The sequence below is a fragment of the Anomalospiza imberbis genome, chromosome 1 (genome assembly GCF_031753505.1).
Source record: "Anomalospiza imberbis isolate Cuckoo-Finch-1a 21T00152 chromosome 1, ASM3175350v1, whole genome shotgun sequence".
NCBI lineage: Eukaryota > Metazoa > Chordata > Aves > Passeriformes > Viduidae > Anomalospiza > Anomalospiza imberbis.
In genome coordinates, this window is record NC_089681.1 from 45,715,086 (window position 1) to 45,738,064 (window position 22,979).

General features: G+C 40.0%; 1 protein-coding gene across 10 annotated transcripts in view; it reads left to right on the forward strand.

Annotated features, from left to right (window-relative positions):
* CHST9 (carbohydrate sulfotransferase 9) overlaps positions 1–20,940 on the forward strand; it is a 101,698-nt gene extending 80,758 nt beyond the window's left edge. For 8 of the 10 annotated variants that reach the window (XM_068190108.1, XM_068190127.1, XM_068190100.1 and 5 more), the window contains 2 exons: positions 4,200–4,237; positions 19,400–20,940. In XM_068190108.1, the coding sequence (XP_068046209.1) occupies positions 4,200–4,237; positions 19,400–20,497 (1,136 nt within the window). In that variant the 3' untranslated portion in view covers positions 20,498–20,940. Of the gene's footprint in view, positions 1–4,199; positions 4,238–4,357; positions 4,476–19,399 lie in introns of those variants that run through there. The other 2 variants (XM_068190163.1, XM_068190154.1) reach the window with 2 other exon arrangements.
* Positions 20,941–22,979: the final 2,039 nt, after the last annotated feature.

The following is a 22,979-nucleotide window of genomic DNA, read 5'->3' on the forward strand; positions in this document are numbered from 1 at the left end:
CACTATTCTCAGTCTTTCTGGAAACCCTCAGATACCTGGGAACAGAGAAACAGACTCAGCATTTCTGTTCATCCCCTTCCTTTCTAGCATGCCACAAATATTAGTAGAATTATCTGAAGATTTAAGGAAGCAAACTTTTTATTCCAAAGTGTTTATTTTGACATTGATGATCGTTGCTTTAGTATATATAAATTTGGATTTGATTTTTGGAAGGAAAAAAATAATCCTTTGTTGCTAGGTCTTATAGCAATCACATCACATAAATTGGCAGATCTGTATACTTCAGGGATTTTTCTCTCTAATTAAATACAGTAGTAATGCCTTGCCTTTGAAATGAAACCATTGTTTTTTCATCTGCATATTTACAGAACAAACATGCTGTCAAAATCCTTAATGTATCCAACTACTTGAACATAAAGAACAGCATCAAGCTGTTATTTGTTCTGTTGGAGTGTACTCATATTTCCAATCTGAATCTTTTGTACCTGGTGATCTTAATTACATTTGAGCTGGAAGTAGTTTAACATTAAAGGGAATTACAGCAGATTAATCTGTAAACCTGCACAAATATGCCATTCCTTTGTATGGAGGTAAGCAGGGCATAGAGTGCATAATTACGTGTTGTTCTCTGTGTAGGCTGTGTGCATAAGGCTGAAGAGTCAGCGTTGCCGTTCCTCGTGACAGCAGCAGTTATGGCACACTCTCCTGTCTTGCAGCTGCCAGTTACTTTAGAAAACATACATTATTCCTCTCAGTAAGGTAATCTTTTAATCATGGACAATCAATGAAAACAAAAACAAAAAAAAAAAAAAAAAAAAAAAAAAAAGAAAAAAACCAACTTGCCCTGGAAACAGGAATTAGTGTACTAATTAGTGTATGAACATACAGAGAATTCTTTTAAACAATGTTGTTGTAATTTTTTTTTTCTAAAGTGATATAGCTTGAGGTCAGCCCAAGAAGGCCATTTATCTCAACCAGCCACCACCCATTACACTTTTTGCAGCTAGAGAGACAAAAGAAAATCACTAAAAATTAATTGGGAGAACTATGTTTCTCGAGTTCTGATGCAAAAAACATCACTGGAATCCAGTTGCAGCAGCTTGGCCTCAGTTAGCATGGTAGAAAAGCACAGTGCCAGGAAACAAGAATCATAGTTCATACTGGTAAATACAACTTTTGAATCACAAAGTATCAGTTATTTGTCTATGATTAAGGCCTTTGGATTTGCTTGTGATTTTTAGCTCAGGTGGCACTATTGAGCCCATTTAGGAGCAGTTTGCAAGATGACAGGTAGAAAAAGTTTCAGAAGAAATATAGGAGAAGAGCAAGCTGCTCACAAGCAATCTGAGATGTGGAAGGTATGCTCTGGGATTGTGCTGGCTACCTACTGGGCAGCTTCCATGTGAGTTTTCAGATGGCAGCTGCATAAGCTGCTGCATCATTGCAGTGGCTTGGGAGTAAGTGCCAAAAATTTTTAATTTAGCATGTGTACATCTACCAGAAATGAAACTTCTTGTAAGTGTCAAGTATTACCTGAATTTCATGGGACTAGCACAGGTATTACCTGAATTTCATGGGACTGGCACAGGACTGGCTGGCGTGTTCTGGCAGTTCTGGTTTTGTCAGTGTCCCATTGCTTCTTGTCCTTTGAATAAGGAGCAGCCTCTCCAGTGTTGTTTTTTGAATCCTGCTGATGAATGTTGATGGTCCCACAAATGATCGCAAGGCACTGACAGAGAAACATCCTCCTCAAAAGGGAAAGTGCCAAAAGTAAAACAAATTAGCAACTAGTAGTTATAAGATAATTCTGGGAATTTAAGAAAAAAAAAAAAAGGCAAATTAAAAAAAAACCCAAAGCAGGACAAACAAAATTCTGCCCACTTTCAATGGCCTTGTCCTGCCCTATAGTTATAGCCTCTGGCATCTGGAAACTGAACCCCCTTTCAGCACTGTAGGTGTCACATTTTCTCACTGCTTTTTGTGATGTTTCTTCTTAAACAACAGTACAATACACACCAGGACTTTGCAGGTTTCCACCCTGATTTGCAGTGTGTCTGTTTTTACAGACCTTGGTCCCTTCTAAGCACAAGTGCTGACTCTGCCAAATGCACATAGCTGTTCTGTGATGAGGACAAGGATCATCTAGCGAATAAATGGAGAACTCAGTATTCAATTTAGTGGTGACCTTGAATTTGATCTCTCTTCTATCCTTAACAGCCCAACAGTCAATCTCTGTCCTGTTTAACCCATGTCATCATTGCTGTCATTTCATAAAGCCACTTCTGCAACTGCCTTTTCCTTGACACTGTACATTTAAATCACAAAAAGAAAGAAGAGAGAACAAGGAAAGAATTAGCATAAATTCTTCTTCACCTTTTTCTTAGTAGTGTCAGGAATGGCTGCACAGGTCTTTCCCAGTCTCTCTGTTCTTTTTTCTATATTTATCTGAGGGAGAAACCACAAGTTTGATTGATAATGCAATCTGCATCTTGAGGCATCACTGGAAATACAATGGCATGAAAGGCTACTCTGGCAGAGCACACTTTTCCCTCAGGCCTGACTTTAGAAACTCATTGATGTCACTTCCTTCCTCAGTCAGCAAGTGAATTTTCACTAATTCTCAAGACCAGCTGTCCATGCTGTCAACAGAAAGTTATTAAAATTCCTTTAAAGTGAATCAAAATAGCCTAAAAACAAATGCACTGGGAAACAGGAAAGCATCAGTATTCAAAGTCCACAAACCTTTGAGCAAAATAGTGTTGATCTAACCAGAGATTTCAAACACTCTGCTTTCCTAGCAACTTGTATATCATTAGAGAATGCTAAAAACATATACCCCTTTAATCTTCTATTACCAACAATCTATTTGGCTAAAATATTTGTTACAATAATAAATCTTATTTCTCCTAAAGATGAACTCAGTGAGCAAGGGAATACATTTTAAGAAGTCTCCCCTAAATTATAGTTCTGTGGAGTTTTTTAAAAGCATAGTTTTTATACTTAGCAAATAAAAATACAACACAAGCATGCAGGAAGCAATTATCATAAGAGACAATCTTATAATATAGCCTAAAGTAATTATCTTCATCTGAATTATCTATAATGCTTTCATTGAAAAGAGGAGTAGTCTCAGGGATGGGAAGGGAGGATCATTTTCCCTTAAGCAGAGTCTGTATTTTAACACTTTAATATTTTCACCTTGTTTTAAAAATTCTGTTTGTGCCACACTTATCAATATGGAAAAGTTTTGTTGAAATGGAGTATACTTTCCAGATCTGGAAGTGGCAGCCACCCAAGCTAGGCAGGCTCCCCTGAGAGTTAATAGCGATACTGACAGGTTGTAATTCCTGTCCTATCATTATTATTTTTAAAAACCCTCGGGGTGCACGTAGCCTAGCTGGATAGGCAAGTGTGAAATTCCCAACTTTCCCCAATATGTGTGTGTACAGTCTCGAGTATCAAACTGATACCAGCTGCCCTTTTGACAACTAGTGCATAGGAGCAGTAAATGAAGCAAATTACTGCCCCTTTTGGTCAAAAAGCAAAGAACAGATTTGAGGTGTCCTTGCTGCTAGAGTCCCAGACAGTGTAGAAAAGCGGTGTTCTGTCTAGGTTTTGATTTTATCTCCAGGAGCTCACTGAAGGACACTGCAGAAGAAGACCAGAATAAAGAAATAAGACCATAATTCATCTTGCCACTTTGTGGATAATATCAGGATAGAATTTCTCCCTGGGCCAGCTGGTGCTGAGCCTCAGTCTTGACACAGGCATTTAATTTTATTTTAAGGTAATGGCAGAAGTGGCTTTTCTCCTCCAGTGGTCAAATCCTGAACCGGATGCTACCAGTCTCTTGGTCATGTAGTACATCTTGCAACATTAAGAGGCTTCATCCTACATATTAGAAATTTTTTTTCTCCCCTTTTAATGTTTAATTTTTTTGTGGGGTTCTGGGTTAGCAAGACTGGCTACTTATCTCAATCTTCTTTCTATCACATCTCTTTTATAAGAAAGGCTTGTGTTTCTTCCATTTTAGGTGTATTTCCATTTCAAACTATCAAGTAATTTCCACATGTTAAATTATGTTTCTTAATTATAGGTTTTGATTATTTTTTTTACTAATTTACTGCTTGTTGCTCTGCATGTCCCCTGTCATATTGATTAGAATATATGCAAACTATTTTTTTTTCTTTCTCTTTCAGAGTCTGGAAAAAAACTGCAACAAGAGGCAATTAATCAGGTATTTGGAAATTTTCATACTTTTTGTTAATTTTTTAGGCAGAAGAGTTGTGGCAAGTACAAAGTAGAACTTCACAAGATACACTAATATTAACAATACAGTTGTTAAGGAGCATGTGTCCGACAACTGGCTGGCTCTGCAGATGTGTTGAATTCACAAGAGTAGCTATCTAAGATTTGTCATTTAAGCAATTCAGTTCATCTACTTCCCCTGTTGGTGCTGAGGACAAAGCCCAGAGGTAATTTGTTCATTGGTATCAAATTTGTAGCACAACATTATGCCTTTTTTTTCCTTTCTGTTTGCTAGTATTCCTTTTAAAAGGCAGAAAGCTATGGATACAAATACATGATCAACACATGTAAGCAGTGTATTTCAGTGTTTCTTAGGTTATTTCTGCCATGAATTTTCATTAAGGCTGCACTAAACTGTGATATTGCTTGCAGAGGCATTTTCTGTCCTGTCTTTATTACTGTATCAAGAGTAATTATTTATGAAAAAACCTTTATATATTGTAATTTGTAATTTCAGCATCAGGAAAAGCATATAGGAACTAAACTGAAAAAAATTCTAACCAGAAAGAGAGGAGGAAACCCCGAGTTTTGTTTCCTCAGTGAGATGCCTTTGTGGATTGAAAGGACCCAACTCCACAGAAGCAGTGTGCTTGCTTGTCATTCTTTGGCTGCTTGTCCTCTTGCTGAATGCTGTTATTCAGATGGCATATAAATGGGCATCTGGCTTGTTTGTGAGATTTACTTTGAAATGCCACTTAAAAAGCAGTCATTAAAATATTTGCAGTCCAGCAATTACCCTCCCTTAAGCCATCTTCCTTCTAAGCTATATATTGAGGCATTGGAGTAATTACATTACAGTCATCTGTGAGCTGATCACCAAAGTGAAGGACAAATCTGACAGGGGACTGACCACCTAAAGCAGCCTGGTTGGGGTCTAACAGCAAGTCCCCTGCCATGGCTGAGCATGGCACAGATGTCAGTGTGTCATTTTCAGTGGCCTGAGCTGGCACCACTCTTCACCAAGTAAACCCTTGCATGTCTGGACACTTATGGGAAGCTTGGTCCTGTGGCACAATGCAATATTCAGAGTTTTTACAGTATTCTCATTATTGAGAAGCTGATGGATACTTAGTCCAGAACTTGGCATTGCACAAGCAAAGGAAATCTTTCCATTTTTAAACTAAATGTAGAAATATTTTGGAATTTAATGGGAATTATGTGCTTTGGCTGAGAGTTTATATCCTAGAACAAGTCTAATTAACTTTTATAACCAAAACTGCATTTTAAAATTATCCTGAAATCTCTTGCAAAGCCACTTTTGGAAGTCTTTGTTGGCCAGAAGGGGGGGCACTTGTATTTTTAAACCACAACTTGAGGTAGCATTGGCAGTGTGTGAATGGTTGATTGGAGACCTAATTCTGCAGATTTTCTGTGTGACAAAATCTGCTTGGTGCATGTCATTGCCCTTTTCTGAGGAAGAATGTATTATGAATAAAAAAATAAATAAATAAAAATGCCACGTTTTCAAAGGGTGGATCATGTGCTGTACTTTGTGTGACCAGTCTTGGTCTTTTCCTGCATGCCACTGTCTTGCCTTCATTGAATGGTTCACCTGCTCTATCTCTCTGCAGTTAACCTAAGAGTATCTAATTTTGAAGGAATATTGTGTTGTCTTGATATGCTGAATGTATCTAAATAAAGCTGTAAAAAGTTGATTTGTAGACATTCCCATTTAAATGGGCACTACTTTAGCTGGTGATGTCCCATTCCAGATGAACTTCCTTTAGATTTCCAAGAATTGGAAGAGTGTTTCAGAACAGAAATCAATCTCATTTTTAAGTCTGTCATTTAGGGCACAATTACAGAAACACTTCGTATTGCTTCAACAAAAATATTTAAACTGGTGTTGATCCTGATGGAATATCTGTCATGGAAGGATTCTTTTCATTTTCAATACTGAACTTAAAATTTTATATGCAGGGTAAGATCCTTTAGTCCCCTTTAAGTTCAGTTCAGCAACAGTGAGTTAAACTTGCTGCCAGAAATTAAAGTGAGGGAGAAGGTCTCTGCAGAAGATGGATGATGTTACGACTTGACAGGAGCAGGAGTGCAAAGGGGTAAATAGCTGGAAATATCCTGTTGAGAGGTGAGTGAAACAGAGAGGGGATGAAGCAATGATAAAGCTGCTTTCCCAGTGATCTCCTGCTGGATAAACCCGTGACTGTCTGTGTGCATCTGGGACCTCTCTAATCTTGAAGACCACTGTGGTTTCCGTGTGGTTCTCAGCTCTTCTAAAGCCTAAGCAAAGTTTAGTGAAACATGCCATAGACAAAACACTAAGGGAGTAGCTGCTTCCAGAAATCTTTCACTACAGTTGTCATCTTCACTAGCTTCTGTTCCCTTTAATCACAAGGCATCTGCTGGTTTTCCTCAAACATCATTTTTGTCATTTATGTATATAAATCCATATGTTCATTTAACAGCAGTGGTCATCTACTACCAGCAGTCAACCAGATGTAGCACACTGCTTTTCAATAGCTGTTTTTAACTACCTTTGCAACTTCAAGGGTAAGTCCTGGCACCAATGTACAGCCTGTTTACTGTAGCATGTTAATGACTGCTGAAGAAAATGCAAGGAAACAAGAAAAAAACCTTATGTTTCTATGTAACAGTATTGGCAAAACAGCACATTACAGACCACCAATCAAAATTTCATCCTTAACACTCATATTTGCTTGTGTTGTAGTCTTAATATACACTCCTACATACAGTTGTGTCCAGTGCCTCTGAAGGACTGACAAGATGTCTGAAGGACTGACAAGAATATGTGTAATTGCATTTGGAAATTGAAGTTGCTTGCAGAGTCAGACTTTTGGGTTAAAATTCTAGCTGTGTTTGAGCTCAGACTTGAGCCTGTCCCTTCTGCAGCAAAGCTGCAGGTCAAGTTGGGAGACTAGTGAGAGTGCTCCACAATGTCTGTCCCCCTGTTTTGTCACTGAGGAGCTTTTTGTCAAGGCAGACTCTCTTGAAGCAGCACATCCACCTGTCAGTCTTTTAAGTGCTGTGTCAGGGAGTATTTCCCTTTCTGCACATGGGGTTGCGAAGGAGGAACACAGAAAGGATAATGGTGAGGCAATGTACTTGCTAGAGCTGGGGCTGGACCACAGATAACTGCAGCTCTGACATACTGTCAGTATGTGTACACCTTGTGCCAAAGAAAAGAAGTCAAAGATAACTCAAACCTCTGTTAAATGACAATATAAGTTTGTTGCGCAGACCATGATGAGGAATAGCTTGTGACCTGAAGGTTACTTCAGGCACATGGTGTAATAAATCTATATTAACATGATTGAAAACTTCACAGTTCAGACCAAAGTCCTTGGCTGCCTTTGTGCACTGCTGTAGTTTACTCCAGTTTTCTCCTCTATCCCCTTCATCGTCTCAAATGACCTAGCTAAAAAAAACTTCAGTCCATTTATGCCAGCTTCCAAGTCCTGCCACTTTGAGGTTATCTGATAGGTATGGCCCTTCCTTCTGTTTTCCCAGTTTGGGATCATATTCCTCAGTGTTACGTACTTTATTCCCCCAAAATTAAGAGTTTGAAAATCTATGAGAGAGCTAATGCATTTAGCCCACTAAAATCTGAACTATTGTTTCACCCTCATGTGCTTTATGGAATCACCTAATGGTTGAGGTTGGAAGGCATCTCTGGAGATCATCTTGTCTAACCCACTTACTCATACAGCAGGTTGCCCAGGGTCACATCTGGCTGGATTTTGAGTACCTTCAAGAATAGTGGTTCTTCTATTCCTAGATATTCCTGGATGCCTGTGCTTAATATTCACACAGTAGAAATGTATTTTGTTGTATTTATATGGAATTCCTTGTATTTCACTTAGTGCCCATTTCCTCCTGTCCTGTCACTGTACACCTCTGAGAGGAGTCTGGCACCATAATTTTTACTTCCCCCTCTTCTTCCCTTCCAGATTGATAAGATCTCTCCAAGGCTCCTCTTCTCCAAGCTAAACAGCATCAGCTCCCTTGGCCACTGCTTGTATGTCACATGCTCCTAACCTTTAAATACCTTGTTGCCCCTTCACTGAACTCACTCCAGCATATCTACCTCCATGTCCATTTATACACTAGATGCATTCCAGTATGCCCATGTCTCTTGCACTGGGAAGTCCAGAACTGGACACAGCACTCCCAGTGTGTCTGTGTCTCACCAGGGCTGAGCGAATGTGAAGGATCACCTTTCCTGATCTGCTGGAATTGCTCTGCCTAATGCAGCCCAGGAGGCTGTTGGCCTTTTTTGCTTTGAGAGCACATTGCTGGCTCACAGGCAGTTTGTTCTCCAGTACCCTCAGGTCCATTCCTACAAAGCTGCTTTCCCACTCTGCAGCCCCCAGACTGTACTAGTTCCTGAGGTTGTTCTTCCCCAGCTGCATGACTTTGCATTCCATTTTGTCAGATCTCATGAAATTCTTGTTTAGCCATTTCTCAAGTTTGTTGAGGTCCTTGTGAATGGCAGCACAACCCTCTGGTGTATCAGCCACTCCTCCCAATTTTGTATTGCCTGCAGACTTGGTGAAGGTATGTTCTGTCTCATCATCCAAGTCAGTAATAAAGATGTGGAACACTTTTGGACCCACCATCGACCTTGGGGCAGTAGTGAATGGCCTCCAGCTGCATTTTGTGCACAACTGCTTGAGCTTAAGTTTTCAGTCCAACTCACTGAGCACTTACCTAACCTGTACTTCATGAAAGTGTTATGGGAGTGCCAAAAGCCTTAGTAAATCTGAGATAAACAAGATCCAGTACTCTCCCCTCACCACTGATCCAGTCATCTCCTTGTACAGGGCTACTGGACTGGTCAGGCTCAATTTCCCCTTCATAAATCCATGCAACATGAGATTCAGCTGGAGCACAGTCACCAGTGGAGTACCCCAGGGGTCACAACTGAATAAATACCGTTTAACTTCTTCATTACGTACCAGGATGATGGGATGGAGTGTACCCTCCAGGGTGGAGAAATAGACCAACAGTAACCTCATGAAGTTCACCAAGGTGAAATGCGCCTGGGGAGGAATAGTCCCTTGCTCCATCATGCTCCTGGGTAATGAGGTGAAGCTGATCAGCCTGTTATTTCCTTGCTATCCAACCTTAAAGATAGGAGTGATGTTTGCTTTCTTCCAGTGCTCAGGAAACCTTCCCCAAGTCACCATGATCTTCCGAAGATAATCAAGAATAGGCTCACAGTGACATCCTCCAGCTCCTTCAACACTCATGAGTGCATTCCATAAGCTCCTTACTTCTATTCCATAAGGACTTGTTTCTGTCTAGTTTGTTTAAATATTCCCTAAGCTGATCCTTCTCCACTAAGAAGATCCTTGCTTCAGGCTTGAAGTGTGGCCTCACCAGTGCTGAGTACAAAGGGACAAACCTTTTCCTAGTTCCTGTTGGCCATATGATTTTTGATGCAATCCAAGATACCATTGACCTTCTTGGCCACCTGGGCACACACACACTGGCTCAGATCCAGCTGCAGTTAAACAGCACACCCACGTCCTTTTCCACTAGACAACTTCCAGCCACTCCTCTTTTCCCTGATCCACTAGGTGGGTCACCTGGTCATGTCCTGCAGGTTCTCACTTGTTCACTTGTTTGAGGTAGACAGCTCTGGTCTGGTTGAATATAAGATCCCTCCTGTTCCCCCTGCACATTTTGTACGAGTAAGCATAAGCTGCATTTTTTTAAAATTAATTTTTAATTTTTTATCTGATAGAGTATCAGACAAAATCAGTTGGGAAAAAATGTTCAGTTTTTCCCTACACATAACATTTTCTTCCAAGCTGATAAAGGTTGCTTCTGATAAGATTCTCTGCCCCTTTGAGTTCAGATAATGTAACAGTCCTTCACTGATTAGTGCATAGTACCAAGGTGGTGACTCTCAGAAAAAAATGCAGGAAGAACTATTATTTAAATAAGTACAGCAGACTCTATTATGTGAGAACCTTCTCAGTCCCTTGTGGAGGAAACTGTTTCTCAGGCTGTATAGACAGGAATGTAAGTGCAGTGCCTGAAGATAAAAATATCTTTAATTTTATGAAGAATTATTATTTTTGTAGAAAAAAAAAACCACCAAACATTAGAATATGCAACAAATTGAATGCTCAACAGAAGTATTAAAAGGCATTGTGTGAGGTTTGAGCAATGAAGGGCAGCATGGATTAGGAAGTTGTGTGGCAATCCCAGTTATCAAATTTCTGTGTCTTTTCTTGCTCTGTAAAATGGCAAGGTTTTTCTGCCAGTGTTATTCAGAAAGTAGGAATCACAATATTCACATGGGCTAGGCAATTATTATCTTTCTGTGGTTTACAGACATGGAAAATGAAGTGTGAAGGTCAAGGGACTTGCATAAAACCAAACACAGTGGCTCTGGAGGGTGCAGCTACCCTTAAACACAGGGCTGCTCTTATGATTCCTATGCTTCAAGGAGGATGGTGCTTGAACTAGTTAGTGTTTGGGTAGAACACTGATCAGCTGTGGCACTGCTTGCATATTAATGTATATTGAGTGGATAGTCACACAAAAATCTGCTACAGAATAAGCTACTGTATTTTCTTTTACCTGTGATAGACATGACAGCCCCATTCAGTGAAACAGGGTCAGTCAGTGTGAGGATGGAGTGTACAGTGAATAATGCCCTTTGTCAATTCACAGTCTATTTATTCCCACTGTCATTTATGAATGCAATCAATTCTCAATAATTATTTTTCTGTCTAGAAATGAACACACAAATTTGTTTAAAAGTGTGCAAATGTAGGCAAACAGGTATTTGAGATATTTGCCAACCTTGAGTGCATTTACATTTCTATTTCTTTTTTATTTACCAATAAAGTCATCTAATTTGAATTAAATGCTAATTTTGATTGAAGGGAAAATGCTTTGAGACCTCAAGAGATCTTAGTGTCTCTTCCAAAGCAATTTGGGAGAAATTGAATTCTTCATGCCTGAATATACATTAATATTCTTAATCTGAACTTAGTTTCATTTGAAACTTTTCTTATTCTTTCTAAAAGGACAAGATGTCTTGTTTATGCTGGAAGATAAGTGTGTTTACCTGCAAACAAGATAGAGATGGATTCTGTTTAACAGGGAAAAAAAAAAAAAACAAACTGTGAATGTTGCCACAGCCACTAATGGGAGGAATTCTGGTTTGTGTGCAGAAGTACAGCATTAGATTTCAGGCCTCTATTCTCAAAGCACTTGCAGGGAAACGGGAGCCAGGGTTTCAGTCCAAGTGTGCAGGGTTAACCTCCAGGATTAACACCCAGCAGTTTGATCAGCTTCCTGCAAAATATGTCTATTCATGCGGACAAGGAAATGGGTACAGGGTCTCTCCTGTGCAGGCTGGGTGTTGATTGGCAAGGGCTGAGACATGGCCCCTCTTTGGACAAAAAATGTTGGTGTCTCTTTTCTTAAGAGAGAAAAATAGATGTTGCCTGAAATATAAAATGTGCTCAAAAATTCCTGCCTGGCTTGAGTTGTGAACATGCAAGAGACGCTATTTGTTTTCAAAGACGTGTTTCAAATACACTTGAAAATAGCAATTGTCAACAGCAGAAACTGTTTATGTCATTTGGTTTGCTTCTGTGCTTTAACTTATGAAAAAGTAGGCACATTATCATTACTTAATGAGTTAAAATAAGAGATCCATATGTAATATACAGAGATTGCCTGAAAGTGTCATCTTCAGACTTAAGCTCCCTCTATACGTAAGGTAAACTTATTTGTAATGAAGCACTATGCTTCATAAAATGAATATTGCATGCTTAGTTTAGTCCATCCTGAATTTCAGGTTGTTTAAAGTGCTTTGCTGTTCTGTATAGAAATGTGAATGAGTATTGGTGAAGATTTCTGGCCACTGACCACAGTGTTTGACTTAGGTTTTACTAATTTTACCTGTACCCAAAAGAAGTGTTGCTAGGTAAGAAGGAGGTTGGGCTAAATATGGCCACGTGTTAAGAGGTCCATGACCTGAAAATTGCTTTTATTAACAGTGTATCTTAACTGAACATCTAGAGACATGCATTCCATGTAAATTGGCTGCAGACTCTGCCCAAACACTAGCTGTCTGGGCTGCAGTGGCTCTGTGCTTATTTTCAAGTCTGTATGTTATAGTGCAAAGAACCAGTACCATAAAACTGTTATCAGGAGGCAAGACATGCAGCATCAGCATTGCACTATCCTGAAACCAATTTATTATTGCTATCAAGTGACCTTCACTATTATTTATTTATTAGTAATAAGTGAGTGGAGCACTTTTTTATTTGCTATACTTGGTTGCAGTTGTATTGGTGAATCTTTAATCTGTCATGCAAAACTTAGTTTCTGATAATAATAGCATCTTTTTTGCTAATTTTTCTATTATTTATGCCTTCATCTTTCTTATTCCTCCCACTCAAACCATGCTTTGGAGAATCCAAATGCTTTGACTGTGGAGGTGGAAACAGGAGGGAGTTAATTCCAGATTTGATCAAGAATTGGCAAGTAAATTAGAGCTTAATTTCCTTCATCCAAGTTGCTGACCATGTGAATCAGCTTGTGGAAGTGGCTCGTGCAGACTGTCTTGCCTCATTAGCATGAGTTTCTGCTTTCTGTAGATCATGACAGAGCAGAGAGAGGAGGGGAGGCTGGTGCAAAGCCAGGAGTCAGGTATATATGAGGTCTCAGCCAAAGACAAATGGATTTCTCCTGTCTCCTTATTAAGTACACTACTATACTTGTGGTAATGTTACTGTTTATCTTATCCCATTGGGCCTCTCCACGTTCCCCACTGCCTGTGGGCCTGGATTGTTCTCCTCCAAAACCATCTCTGGACTGGGGCTCTCCCTTCAAATTTTTCCACACCAATCACTGACACTTGCCCATACCATATAAAAAGAAAAAAAAATCTCTCTTTCCCTCTGCCCTTTCCTTCTTCACTATCTTGGTCTGTATCCTTGCCATAACTTCACTGTGCAATGAGATGCTGGACTTTCTGCTAACAGATTCTAGGGGCAATAGTCATTGAATTACAAAACTGTGTTTTGAAAAGCAGTATTTAAAATTACTGGTATCTGTTAATTAAAATTTACCTGCAGTATTTTTTTCCTTACTATGATCAGTTATTCTATTTTGTGTCTGGCGCAGAGTTCACAAGGATCCCCTTTGAACCTAATTGTAATTCAGCTCCAAAATATGAGGTTTGCCTCTTAGTCTCTGAAGGAAGTTCTGAGCATCTTGTATAATCTTTTTTCTTATTCTTTTTCCCCTCAACCTGTTTAGTAATCTTATACATGCTTGGTACAAGTACAGGTGTTTTAGGGATACATATCTCATAGGAAAATGTGGTGTCTGTGGCAGTAAGGTCTTGCCTCTGGCTTTTGAGGAATGTAGCATCAGTGATATGCCCTGAATAAATTAGATAAGCCAAAAATTCATGGCTCTGCTGGGAGGTGAGGGGTTAGTGGTGTTTTGGAGTAGCTGATACAAGCACAAGTGATGAATCGAGAGGTTTATATCCACTGCACAGAAGGTGAAGCACCTCATCAGGAAATATTTTCTGTCACTTGTGGGTAGCCTGAATAGTCTCTCCATTGGGAGATCCCGTGGGAGTTTGTTTAGCTCAGCAACATTACACTAAACTGCTATGATATTAAAGTGTTCTGAGCATATTTACATGTTAGCTCAGGTAGCATAGTAGTGGTAGAGGAGTCTGGTCATTCTGAATTACGTTTTCCAAATAGTCTTCTAGCAAAAAAGAAGTTAGGATAATCTCTCCTTTTGGCAGGCTTAAGAAAACTCACACATACAAGTACAGCTCTTCATGGTGGTACAACTGAAGTGAGGTAGTAACAGATCCAGGCTTCACTGGCTTGCTAAAAATGCAAACTTTCCCTCACATTTAAACTGCATACCAAGTATGAGCTATATGCCACAATCATGGTCCTCTGATTAAGAGATTCTTCTAAGTGTGCCCAACAATTATCACAGAATCACAGAACAGTTTGAGTTGGAAGGGACCTTTCAAAGGTCACTTAATCCAGCCCCCCTGCAATGAACAGGGACATCTTGAACTAAATCAGTTCGCTCAGAGCCCCATTCAACTATTATGTGAAAAACTTGAGGTTTCAGGCTGAAACTACTGGTTCCAAAGTTGTCAAAGAACTCACAGACACTTACCATCCAAGTAAGAGAATGTTTGTTTTATAGTCCTCCAGTATTCAAGCTGCCTTCAGCTAAAAACCTAAATTAAGAGACTCATCTCTATATGCTCCTTGATCATTATAGAGTCTGAGTGTGAATTGGAAAATGAACCTTGTCTTAAATTACTCTTTGTCAGTTTTTCTACAGAGAGATCCTAGATAAACAGGTAAATTGGCAGCAGAGAAAAACGCAAGAAAAGAGAATATTTATTTCCTTTACTATTCTTCATGCTATGTTTTCTGTCGGGCTTATTTAATTTTATTATTCTTGTTAGTAAAACTGAATATTCAGGACTAAGGCACTGAGAAAACACAGCACTGTCTGCACTGCAGGCCATTAAATCTTTGTAAATCAGCCCTGGAATATCAGCCTTTCCAATACATCATTATCTTTTTTGCATGGTGAGTTGCTCTAATTGCAAACTGCCTAGATGAGATCCCACCCATGCATTGTAAAATCACCACAAAGCATAATTGGAGGAGTCTTAACCATTCTTGGCAGTAGTCAATCTCTTCTACCTCAGTGGCTTGTGAAGGTATTAAAGGAAAAGATATGTATAAAAGGTATTGGCTACTTATTTTTACAGTGAGAAGAAATCCTTTTTTGAATGGGTAGGAGCAGGGAAAATGTAAAAACAACAAAAAAAAAAAAAAAAAAAAAAAAAAACAAAAAAAAACCCACCAAAAACAAAAACCCCACATGAACCCATTAATTACTCTAAAATGCCTTTTGTTTCAACAGCTTCACTAAGCTGCCTGCCAGTAGCCACACATCACACAAACAGTCTATTCAATTCAATTTTTTCCTTGAATTTAAACTCATTTTAAAATACGTTTTCAGTTCCAGCCTAGCTAAAGTGAGACAGTGGCAATGGGCATACCCTTCTACTCTTCTAAATTGGGCCCATGTCCACTTCTTAACTTCCTTTCAAATGTGTTCATGCAAACAGAGGACAGTTTGCACAATTACTGGCAAAGGTACAACATTTCCCTGGGTTTTAATTGTCAGACTAAATGTGTGCAACCTCCTGCACAGGTTGTCAGCATGTCTTTAGGACAGTCTTGCATCTTTCCAATGTAACCACGGAGTCCATCTCCCATGCCAGGCAGCTGGTTCCCAAACTTAGCAGCTCTTTGGAAAGCCATAAATGGACATTCCTGTCCTTGGACACTTGGCTGAAAGAGTTTGGTAAGGGCTGTCTGCATGGGAAGATCTGGATCCAGAGTCAGTGTCTGACACTGCCTGCATGCTGCCTGTTGTTGGTGTATGTCCAGCTGTTTTTCAGAACAACAATGCTCAGCAGCTTGTGGGATGGACTGTTAGGAATGTAGATATATAGACATGGATGTTTTTTAAAAGTGTTTATTGGTTTTGCAAGTTTTTGTTTACCTGTTATGGTTGTGGGGGAAAAAAAGATATAACATGGAGATGTTCCGATCTTTAAAGTGTCATAAAATGCACAAGAAAAAATCACTGACACCAAGAGCAAGCCAAAGAAGGCAGATCTCTATATTTAAGACTGGTGTCATAAAATATTTAAATCCTTTCAGTGTGTGTGGTTTTCATCTCTTTCATGCAGATAAATGTCAGACTGTCAGGCATCTTTGCTAAAGGAACATGGCACTATCTATTAAACAATTTATCTTAGTTTCCTAGGAAAACTGTCTAGTTAAATATTTCTTATCAAAAATAAAGCTTGATTCATCTTCCCATTCATCTCACCTTTATTAGGTACTAACTAGTGACTCAGGCAAGTGTATAGAAAGGTTTGATCTCTTTCTTTCTTCTTTTTTTTTTTTTTTTTTTATTTTTTTTTGAGTTAGAAAACTTCCATGGCAATGTACCAGCCATTTATGCCTTTGGAAAATATCACTATCCATTCCTATTCTCAGAGCAAGTTACAGCCAGCATTTACAGCAAGGATACTATCCCTCATGGAGACCATAAAAACATATAGTAGCCAACATAAGTGGGATAAGTGTCTCAGAGAGAAGGGGAAAAGGAAAGCAACTAATAATATTTTACAGATTCAGATAACTTCTTGGTCCTCAGATCTTCCTGTATCATTGCTTTGGCCCTAGAGTTTTGGGGTTTTGTTTGGGGTTTTTTGTTTGGCTTAGGAACAGAGGGGTAGGCCTGTGAGGGTTTTGGTTTGGTTTGATCTTGGTTTTCTTTTGAGGATTATTTTTTTATTTTGCTTTCTATTTGGGCCTTTTTTGCTAAGTGATTCTTTCTCCTTTCACCTCATCTCATTAGGAAGGAGTCTCTTCCAATTGCCTCCAACTATCCATAAGTTGTTCCTTTACAGTGGTACTGAGATTTCTCTGAATAGTTCTGTCCATCCTTCTCTGAAGTTTTTAACCCCACAAAAATGTTTTAGTAGCGATTTCTACAGCTGCATTCACAGTTTCTGCAACTAAAATACAATCCTCCTCTGGTACCATCTTGGGTTACCCTCGAGGCTTGTCCTGGATCCCAGGCAGACTCTTTGAAATGGAACAAAATCAAGACCAGACACACCTTTCAGTCTGTCCTTTTCTTTCCTGTTTTAGTGAAACTAGGGCATCTTACACCAGTTCAGGATGATAGGATGGCTTGAGAAGGCTGAACTTTCCTCTGAAATATAGGGCTCATTTTAGTGGCTTTAGTTTGAAATTCAGATGGTTTAAGTTTCTTTGCACAAAAATGGGCTGCCAAATTCAGGTGACATACCATGGGAAGTCATGAGGTACTGCCCTCTCCTGAGTTTTCTCTGCATTGGGGAACACCAGTACAGCCCTGTATCATTGGAGACTGTCTTCTAAATTTTCAAAATCACCAGAGTTGCACTGATGAACTTACAACCTTTATTTACTTTAGCACTGTCACTATTTTATTCCTACCTCTGTTGAGCCTTTTATTGTGTAGTTGGTTTCTGAGTACCCCATATTTTTCTTCTCACCATTTTAAGTTTCAGGTTTCCATTTTAAGGTAAAAACATTTAAATTATTTGTAAGTCTGTGGTTCTGCAGTTGTAAGAATGGCACTTTGCCATTCACTGTGATGCTGAAACTCACATTGGGCTCATAGTCATACCCTGGTTTATTACTAGCACTGCTTTCTGTTGTTACACACTGACTTATCTCCTGAATTATTTCCATCCTAAGGCAGAAGCGATAAATCTCTAGACACATATGTTTAATTTGTTTTAAAGAAGAAAATATTAAACACAATACATTTTAAAAAATATATTAGAAAATCTGACCATATCAAACCCAATGAATTCAAGTATCCTTTTGCATCTCTAAAAACACCAGCATGCCTTCTCTCTCACAGACATACAAGTCCTGCCCAACTTTCTTCTTTTATTTGTTTTCACCAATACAAAAATCAGTTCAGTGGTATAAAGACCTGCTTGTCAGTGGCTTGCAGCGGTACAGAAAAGCCTTATCCCCTGGGTTTGTTTTTGTTATGGGAAATTATTACACTGCAACATATGCTAACTTTTCTTGGAACTGCTTATTTTTTCATAGGCTTTTTTTCAAACTGGAATTCAAATTGTGTTCCCTTCATTACAATTTCTTACATTATTCCTCTGAATTTTTAACAGCTTTATTTGAATTGGCCTATGAACTTTATCATCCCTCCAAATCCACATGTATGATCTGCCAGTCCACAAATCAACTTTCCAATAAATGTTTAATCAGTCTATGCTAGAAAAGCCTTTTTATGTAGATTTCCAAAAATGTTAGGTTCATGGAAGCAGTCAGGTAGTCTGTCCTTGTCTGTCCACCTAACCATTTTTCTGTTACTTGCAAAAAGATGCTTAAAAACCTGTCTATCAGCATCCTCCCTCTCCAGACGTGTAATGAAAATAAGCAGCTGTAGAGGTGTCCCAATGCAGCAGGCTTGCCTACTAACAGGAGAAAAAAATCTACAAGGCTTAGCAGACACATGAGAATCCACTGAGGAATGAGTGAGCAGAAATACCCATATTGCAAGAAACTCTTCAGTCAACTTACATGATACAAGACCCTGAAGAATCTGGCATCAAAACAGATGCAAGCTTTGCTGTTGCTGCAGTTTGTGGATTGCACAATGGCTGAGGACATACAGAGAGATGTTTAGGACGAAAGTCTCATCTTTTCACATTCTTTGCAGGGTCACTAGTTAATGTTTAGTTAGTTGGTGTCATAAATGTTGATGTTTAAATAAGTCAGATGGAATAGGCTCCAAAGGCATCTATTTTTCCTTTTCAGCTGTGAAAGCAGCTCAGGGGCAGGCGTCTGTGTCACAGACACCTGTACATACATTCAGTCCAGAGCATCCACTTCCATCATCTCCCTGTGTGCAGGTAGGAGTAGGACCATTTTGGAGGGACAGTTTTGTCTGTCACTACACCCTGCTCAAACCAACTGATGTCAACTGTTTAGGGGCTCTGGTTTTGTCCCCTGCTACCACTGGGGGACAAAGGCTGCTCCATGTCTCAGTAGTGGGAGTAGATCCAACACGTTACTGTGATTGTGCCAGTGCACTCCAGGGAATGACTGTGCAACTCCAACAGTGCCAGTGCTATCACAGGGAAAAATATGTTCAGTAGAGAAAAGTGCCTGTCCACCCCTACCAGGACTATCAGCCCCTCTATGTGAACCATTTTTGATTTCATAAGAGGTGTGACTTGAGCTATTTATTTTTGTAGGAAGACCTACTGTGTGGTAACAGGTAATCTTCAGAAGCATGTATTTCAGTAATTAGCCCAGCTTGTTCCTAAATTAGGTGTATTGATCAAGTGGTTTAAAAGGGACTTGGTAGTACCAGGTGTGGCTTGGTTATGAGTACACCCCACCATCCTTGCTGCTGCTGCTGCAACGTGAGTGGGCTGTCACTGTGCTCTAAGCTCTGATCCTTTCCATGTTTGCAGGATTTCACACTCCAGCCTCTGGGGATGCCAAGGAAAGCAGCATGGAGGAGAAGTGCTCCTGTGGGCCTCAGTAACCCTGAGATGGCTGTCTCAAGCAGCAGGCACTGGCAGGGCAGGGCTGACCCTTTCAGTGTGGTGGCTGCCTCCTCGGGCAGCCGATTGCCTGAGCAGCAGAAGACGAGTGAGTCCCCTCTCAGCTGGTTCAGAGGGGTGTATTTACCTCCTGCTCTGCACCCATTAAACAAGACATTTGTCAAGGGTGGTGAGTGGCAGGACACAGACAGCACCCAGGAAAAGCGCAGGGCCTTCCTGCAGGGCTTCTGTAGGAAACACAACAGCAGAAAGAAGCTGCAAACCCATCTGGTGCACCTGGTGTCAAGAATTTACGTAGAGGACAGGCACAAGGTTTTGTACTGTGAAGTGCCAAAAGCAGGCTGCTCCAACTGGAAAAGGGTCCTCATGGTGCTCAGTGGACTTGCTGCTTCAGCAAACAACATCTCCCATGATGATGTGCACTACGGAAAGCATCTAAGGAAATTGGACAGTTATGACCTAAAAGGGATCTACACACGCTTGAACATGTACACCAAGTTTATATTTGTACGTGATCCTATGGAAAGACTGGTATCTGCCTTCAGGGATAAGTTTGAACATCCAAACAGCTATTACCATCCCGTATTTGGGAAGGCAATAATTAAAAAGTATAGACAAAATGCAGATGAAGAAGCACTGAAAACAGGATCAGGAGTTAAGTTCAAGGAGTTTATCCAGTATTTGTTGGATTCCCACCGGCCAGTAGGAATGGACATTCACTGGGAGCAAGTCAGTAAGCTCTGTTATCCCTGCCTCATCAACTATGACTTTATAGGAAAGTTTGAAACCCTGGAAGAAGATGCCAATTACTTTCTGCAGCTGGTAGGTGCTCCAGCCAATCTGAAGTTCCCTAAATTCAAAGACAGACATTCCTCTGATGAAAGAACAAGTACAGACGTAGTGAGGCAATATTTAAAGGAATTGTCTAAGGAGGAGAGACAGCTGACCTATGACTTCTATTACTTGGATTACTTAATGTTCAATTATACATCACCACTTGTATAGCACTAGAATAGCTTCAGGCTTCTCCTAGATACTCATCATGTTGGGATTCAAAACAACTACTTTGATATTAGCCCTGAAAGGAAACAAAGTTACTGCTAAGTAGAGTTATCTTGAATTAGTGGGGATTTTATAAGCTAGAGTGATATCAATTGATACTAAATTATGGAGAATGCAAAGAAAAAAAGACCTGCAAACAGCATAAATTGCACTAAAATGCCTGGAAAAGCTGTTTTTACCATTATGGATTATATTAGGGAAGCAGTAGCTCAGACAGCTGTTGCATTAGCTTACCTAATGTTCTTTTAATGGTTTAAGAAAAAAAGAGTGGCATGATTCTTTTTTTTTGGTGTGTTTGCTTTAGAAATGGGTTTTGAAAAAACTTTTGAATGTATTTTTACTTTCTGTCACTTATTAATAAAGAATCATTGGCTAATTTTCTAAAATGTTTACAGTGTTCTCAGTTGCAAGGTTTGTTTTTTTGATTACTATTAGACTGTAGCCAGTTTTAGACCTGACTTTTTTATTGAAGGATGCTCTTGAATACAAATGTATCAAACTAAAAATAACACAGCAACTCAGCTGATGAGCAGAGTAGATTTGGGTAAGCCTGTGAAGGACCAGTCCACTGCCTCATTTTGATTGGTGCACTGGAAATGACAAGTATGACCCTCCTTTCAGAGAGCTGCTGCATTCAACAAAATTAAGATTTTAATGCACAGTGGATGCATATGATACATGCATACTGTGGTCCCAATATTCATGGTAGTCTTCATTTTTCGTGAAATGGACTAAGTTGAAACTTAGCCTGGCAGCTCTGGGATATTCTAAGGTCTGTACTGAGAAACAACTTCAATGCAACTGCTGTGACCATTCTCAGTCTGCTGGGGTCTGGTTATCAGCCCGGCTCCCAGTAATCTGTTACAGAGAAGGTGTGTGTGCCTATTGCCTCCCGAACCTATAAATTCGTTCTGCCCCCACAGCTTCCTGAAAGTCACCTGTGTTTTGCTGTCCTGCCTGCCTTGCCAGTAGTCCCCAAGCCCAAGGAATGGGGTGCATGGTTCAATTTTATGTGGTGTAATGTGTATTGGTGATTTGTCCTAGAGGAAGATGTGTCCAGAATCCCACAGTCCTGGTTTGAAAAGAAGATACCTTCTACCCTTCCCTCTCCTCCCACAAGTGCTGCCTGACCAAAACATGCAGTTCTTCCTGCAACCTGTCTTGCCCAGTGGGTGGGCCAGAGCGTCCCAGGAGGAGGAGAAATCTCTGCAAAATCATAGGATCATGGAACTATTGAAAAAGGTCTCTAAGATCATCAAGTCCAACAATTAACCTAACACTACCAAGTCCATCACTAGACCAAATCTCTAAAATGGATAGGGAAAAATCTTTATGCCCTTCCACAATAAAGATGTCCCCTATGCCTTTCTTTCTGAAATGGTTTGGTGCATCTTGCTCCAGTGCCTTGATGTAGGGTAAGGAAACAGCCTGATGAGAAAGTGATGCAAGTAAAATGTCCTTGTCCTCTGTTCACAACCATTGGTCACAAATAATGCTACTATTGTGTTTTCCTTCATCTCAGGCAAAGTATGATGTACAGATTCAGTCCTTCCACAGGAATAAGTGGGTCCCAATTGAAAGGTCAGACCATTTCCTAGGTACGCTCACTGCTTGATTCTCCCTCACTTTTCTCCTTAGAAGAGGAAAAAAAGCCACCTGCAGTCTCCATGGTGCCAGAGCATAATCAAACAGGCTCTGCACGTCTCTCCTGGTGGCAGGACAAGCCACACCAATGGGAAAAGGTAAAAGTACACTGGGCAGCCCAAGCCAGGGGTTGTGCTGTCTAAGGCTAGCAGCACCCATAGCTTAAACCATCCTGTTTCCTGGGGCCATGGAGAAAAGAGGAGAAGCAAAAAGCCATCCATCATCATGAGGTGTGGGGAGATGCATTTGCTGAGCACCGGTGAGAAGTTGCAAGGATGCCTTGGACAGGTAAACACACACGTTGCTACTTGTGTGAGCTGTTGCCGAGCATGGTTGGACTTATAGGTGTTAACAACCAGAAGTGTTTGGGAGGGGATATCTGGCAAATGAACCTCCCCCATGCACCCTTCTCCTCAGGTGAACAAAAATCTCCCCCTTTTAACACAGGATGGTGCTTGACTCTCACCTTCCCTGTCAGAAATCCCTCCTGGTTTTCCTGTTGGCTCCACCCCACATCTTGCAACCCAGGACCATTAAAGAAGACCTTCTGAAAGTTTTGATTTTGTACTGTGCAACCTTCTAAGTCATGTGAAAACTGCCTTGGGTTTGACCTTGGTTTGACCTCTAGATTCTCTGCTCTTGTAAGTATTGGATTAAACCTCAAATCCTGAGTGAATCTCTCTTGCCTTATAGGAAGATCATTGAATATAGTAAATTTAAATAAAAAATAAATATCCACCAACCTTTGGGCGTCAATATATTTGCATTGTCTTGTCTGTTG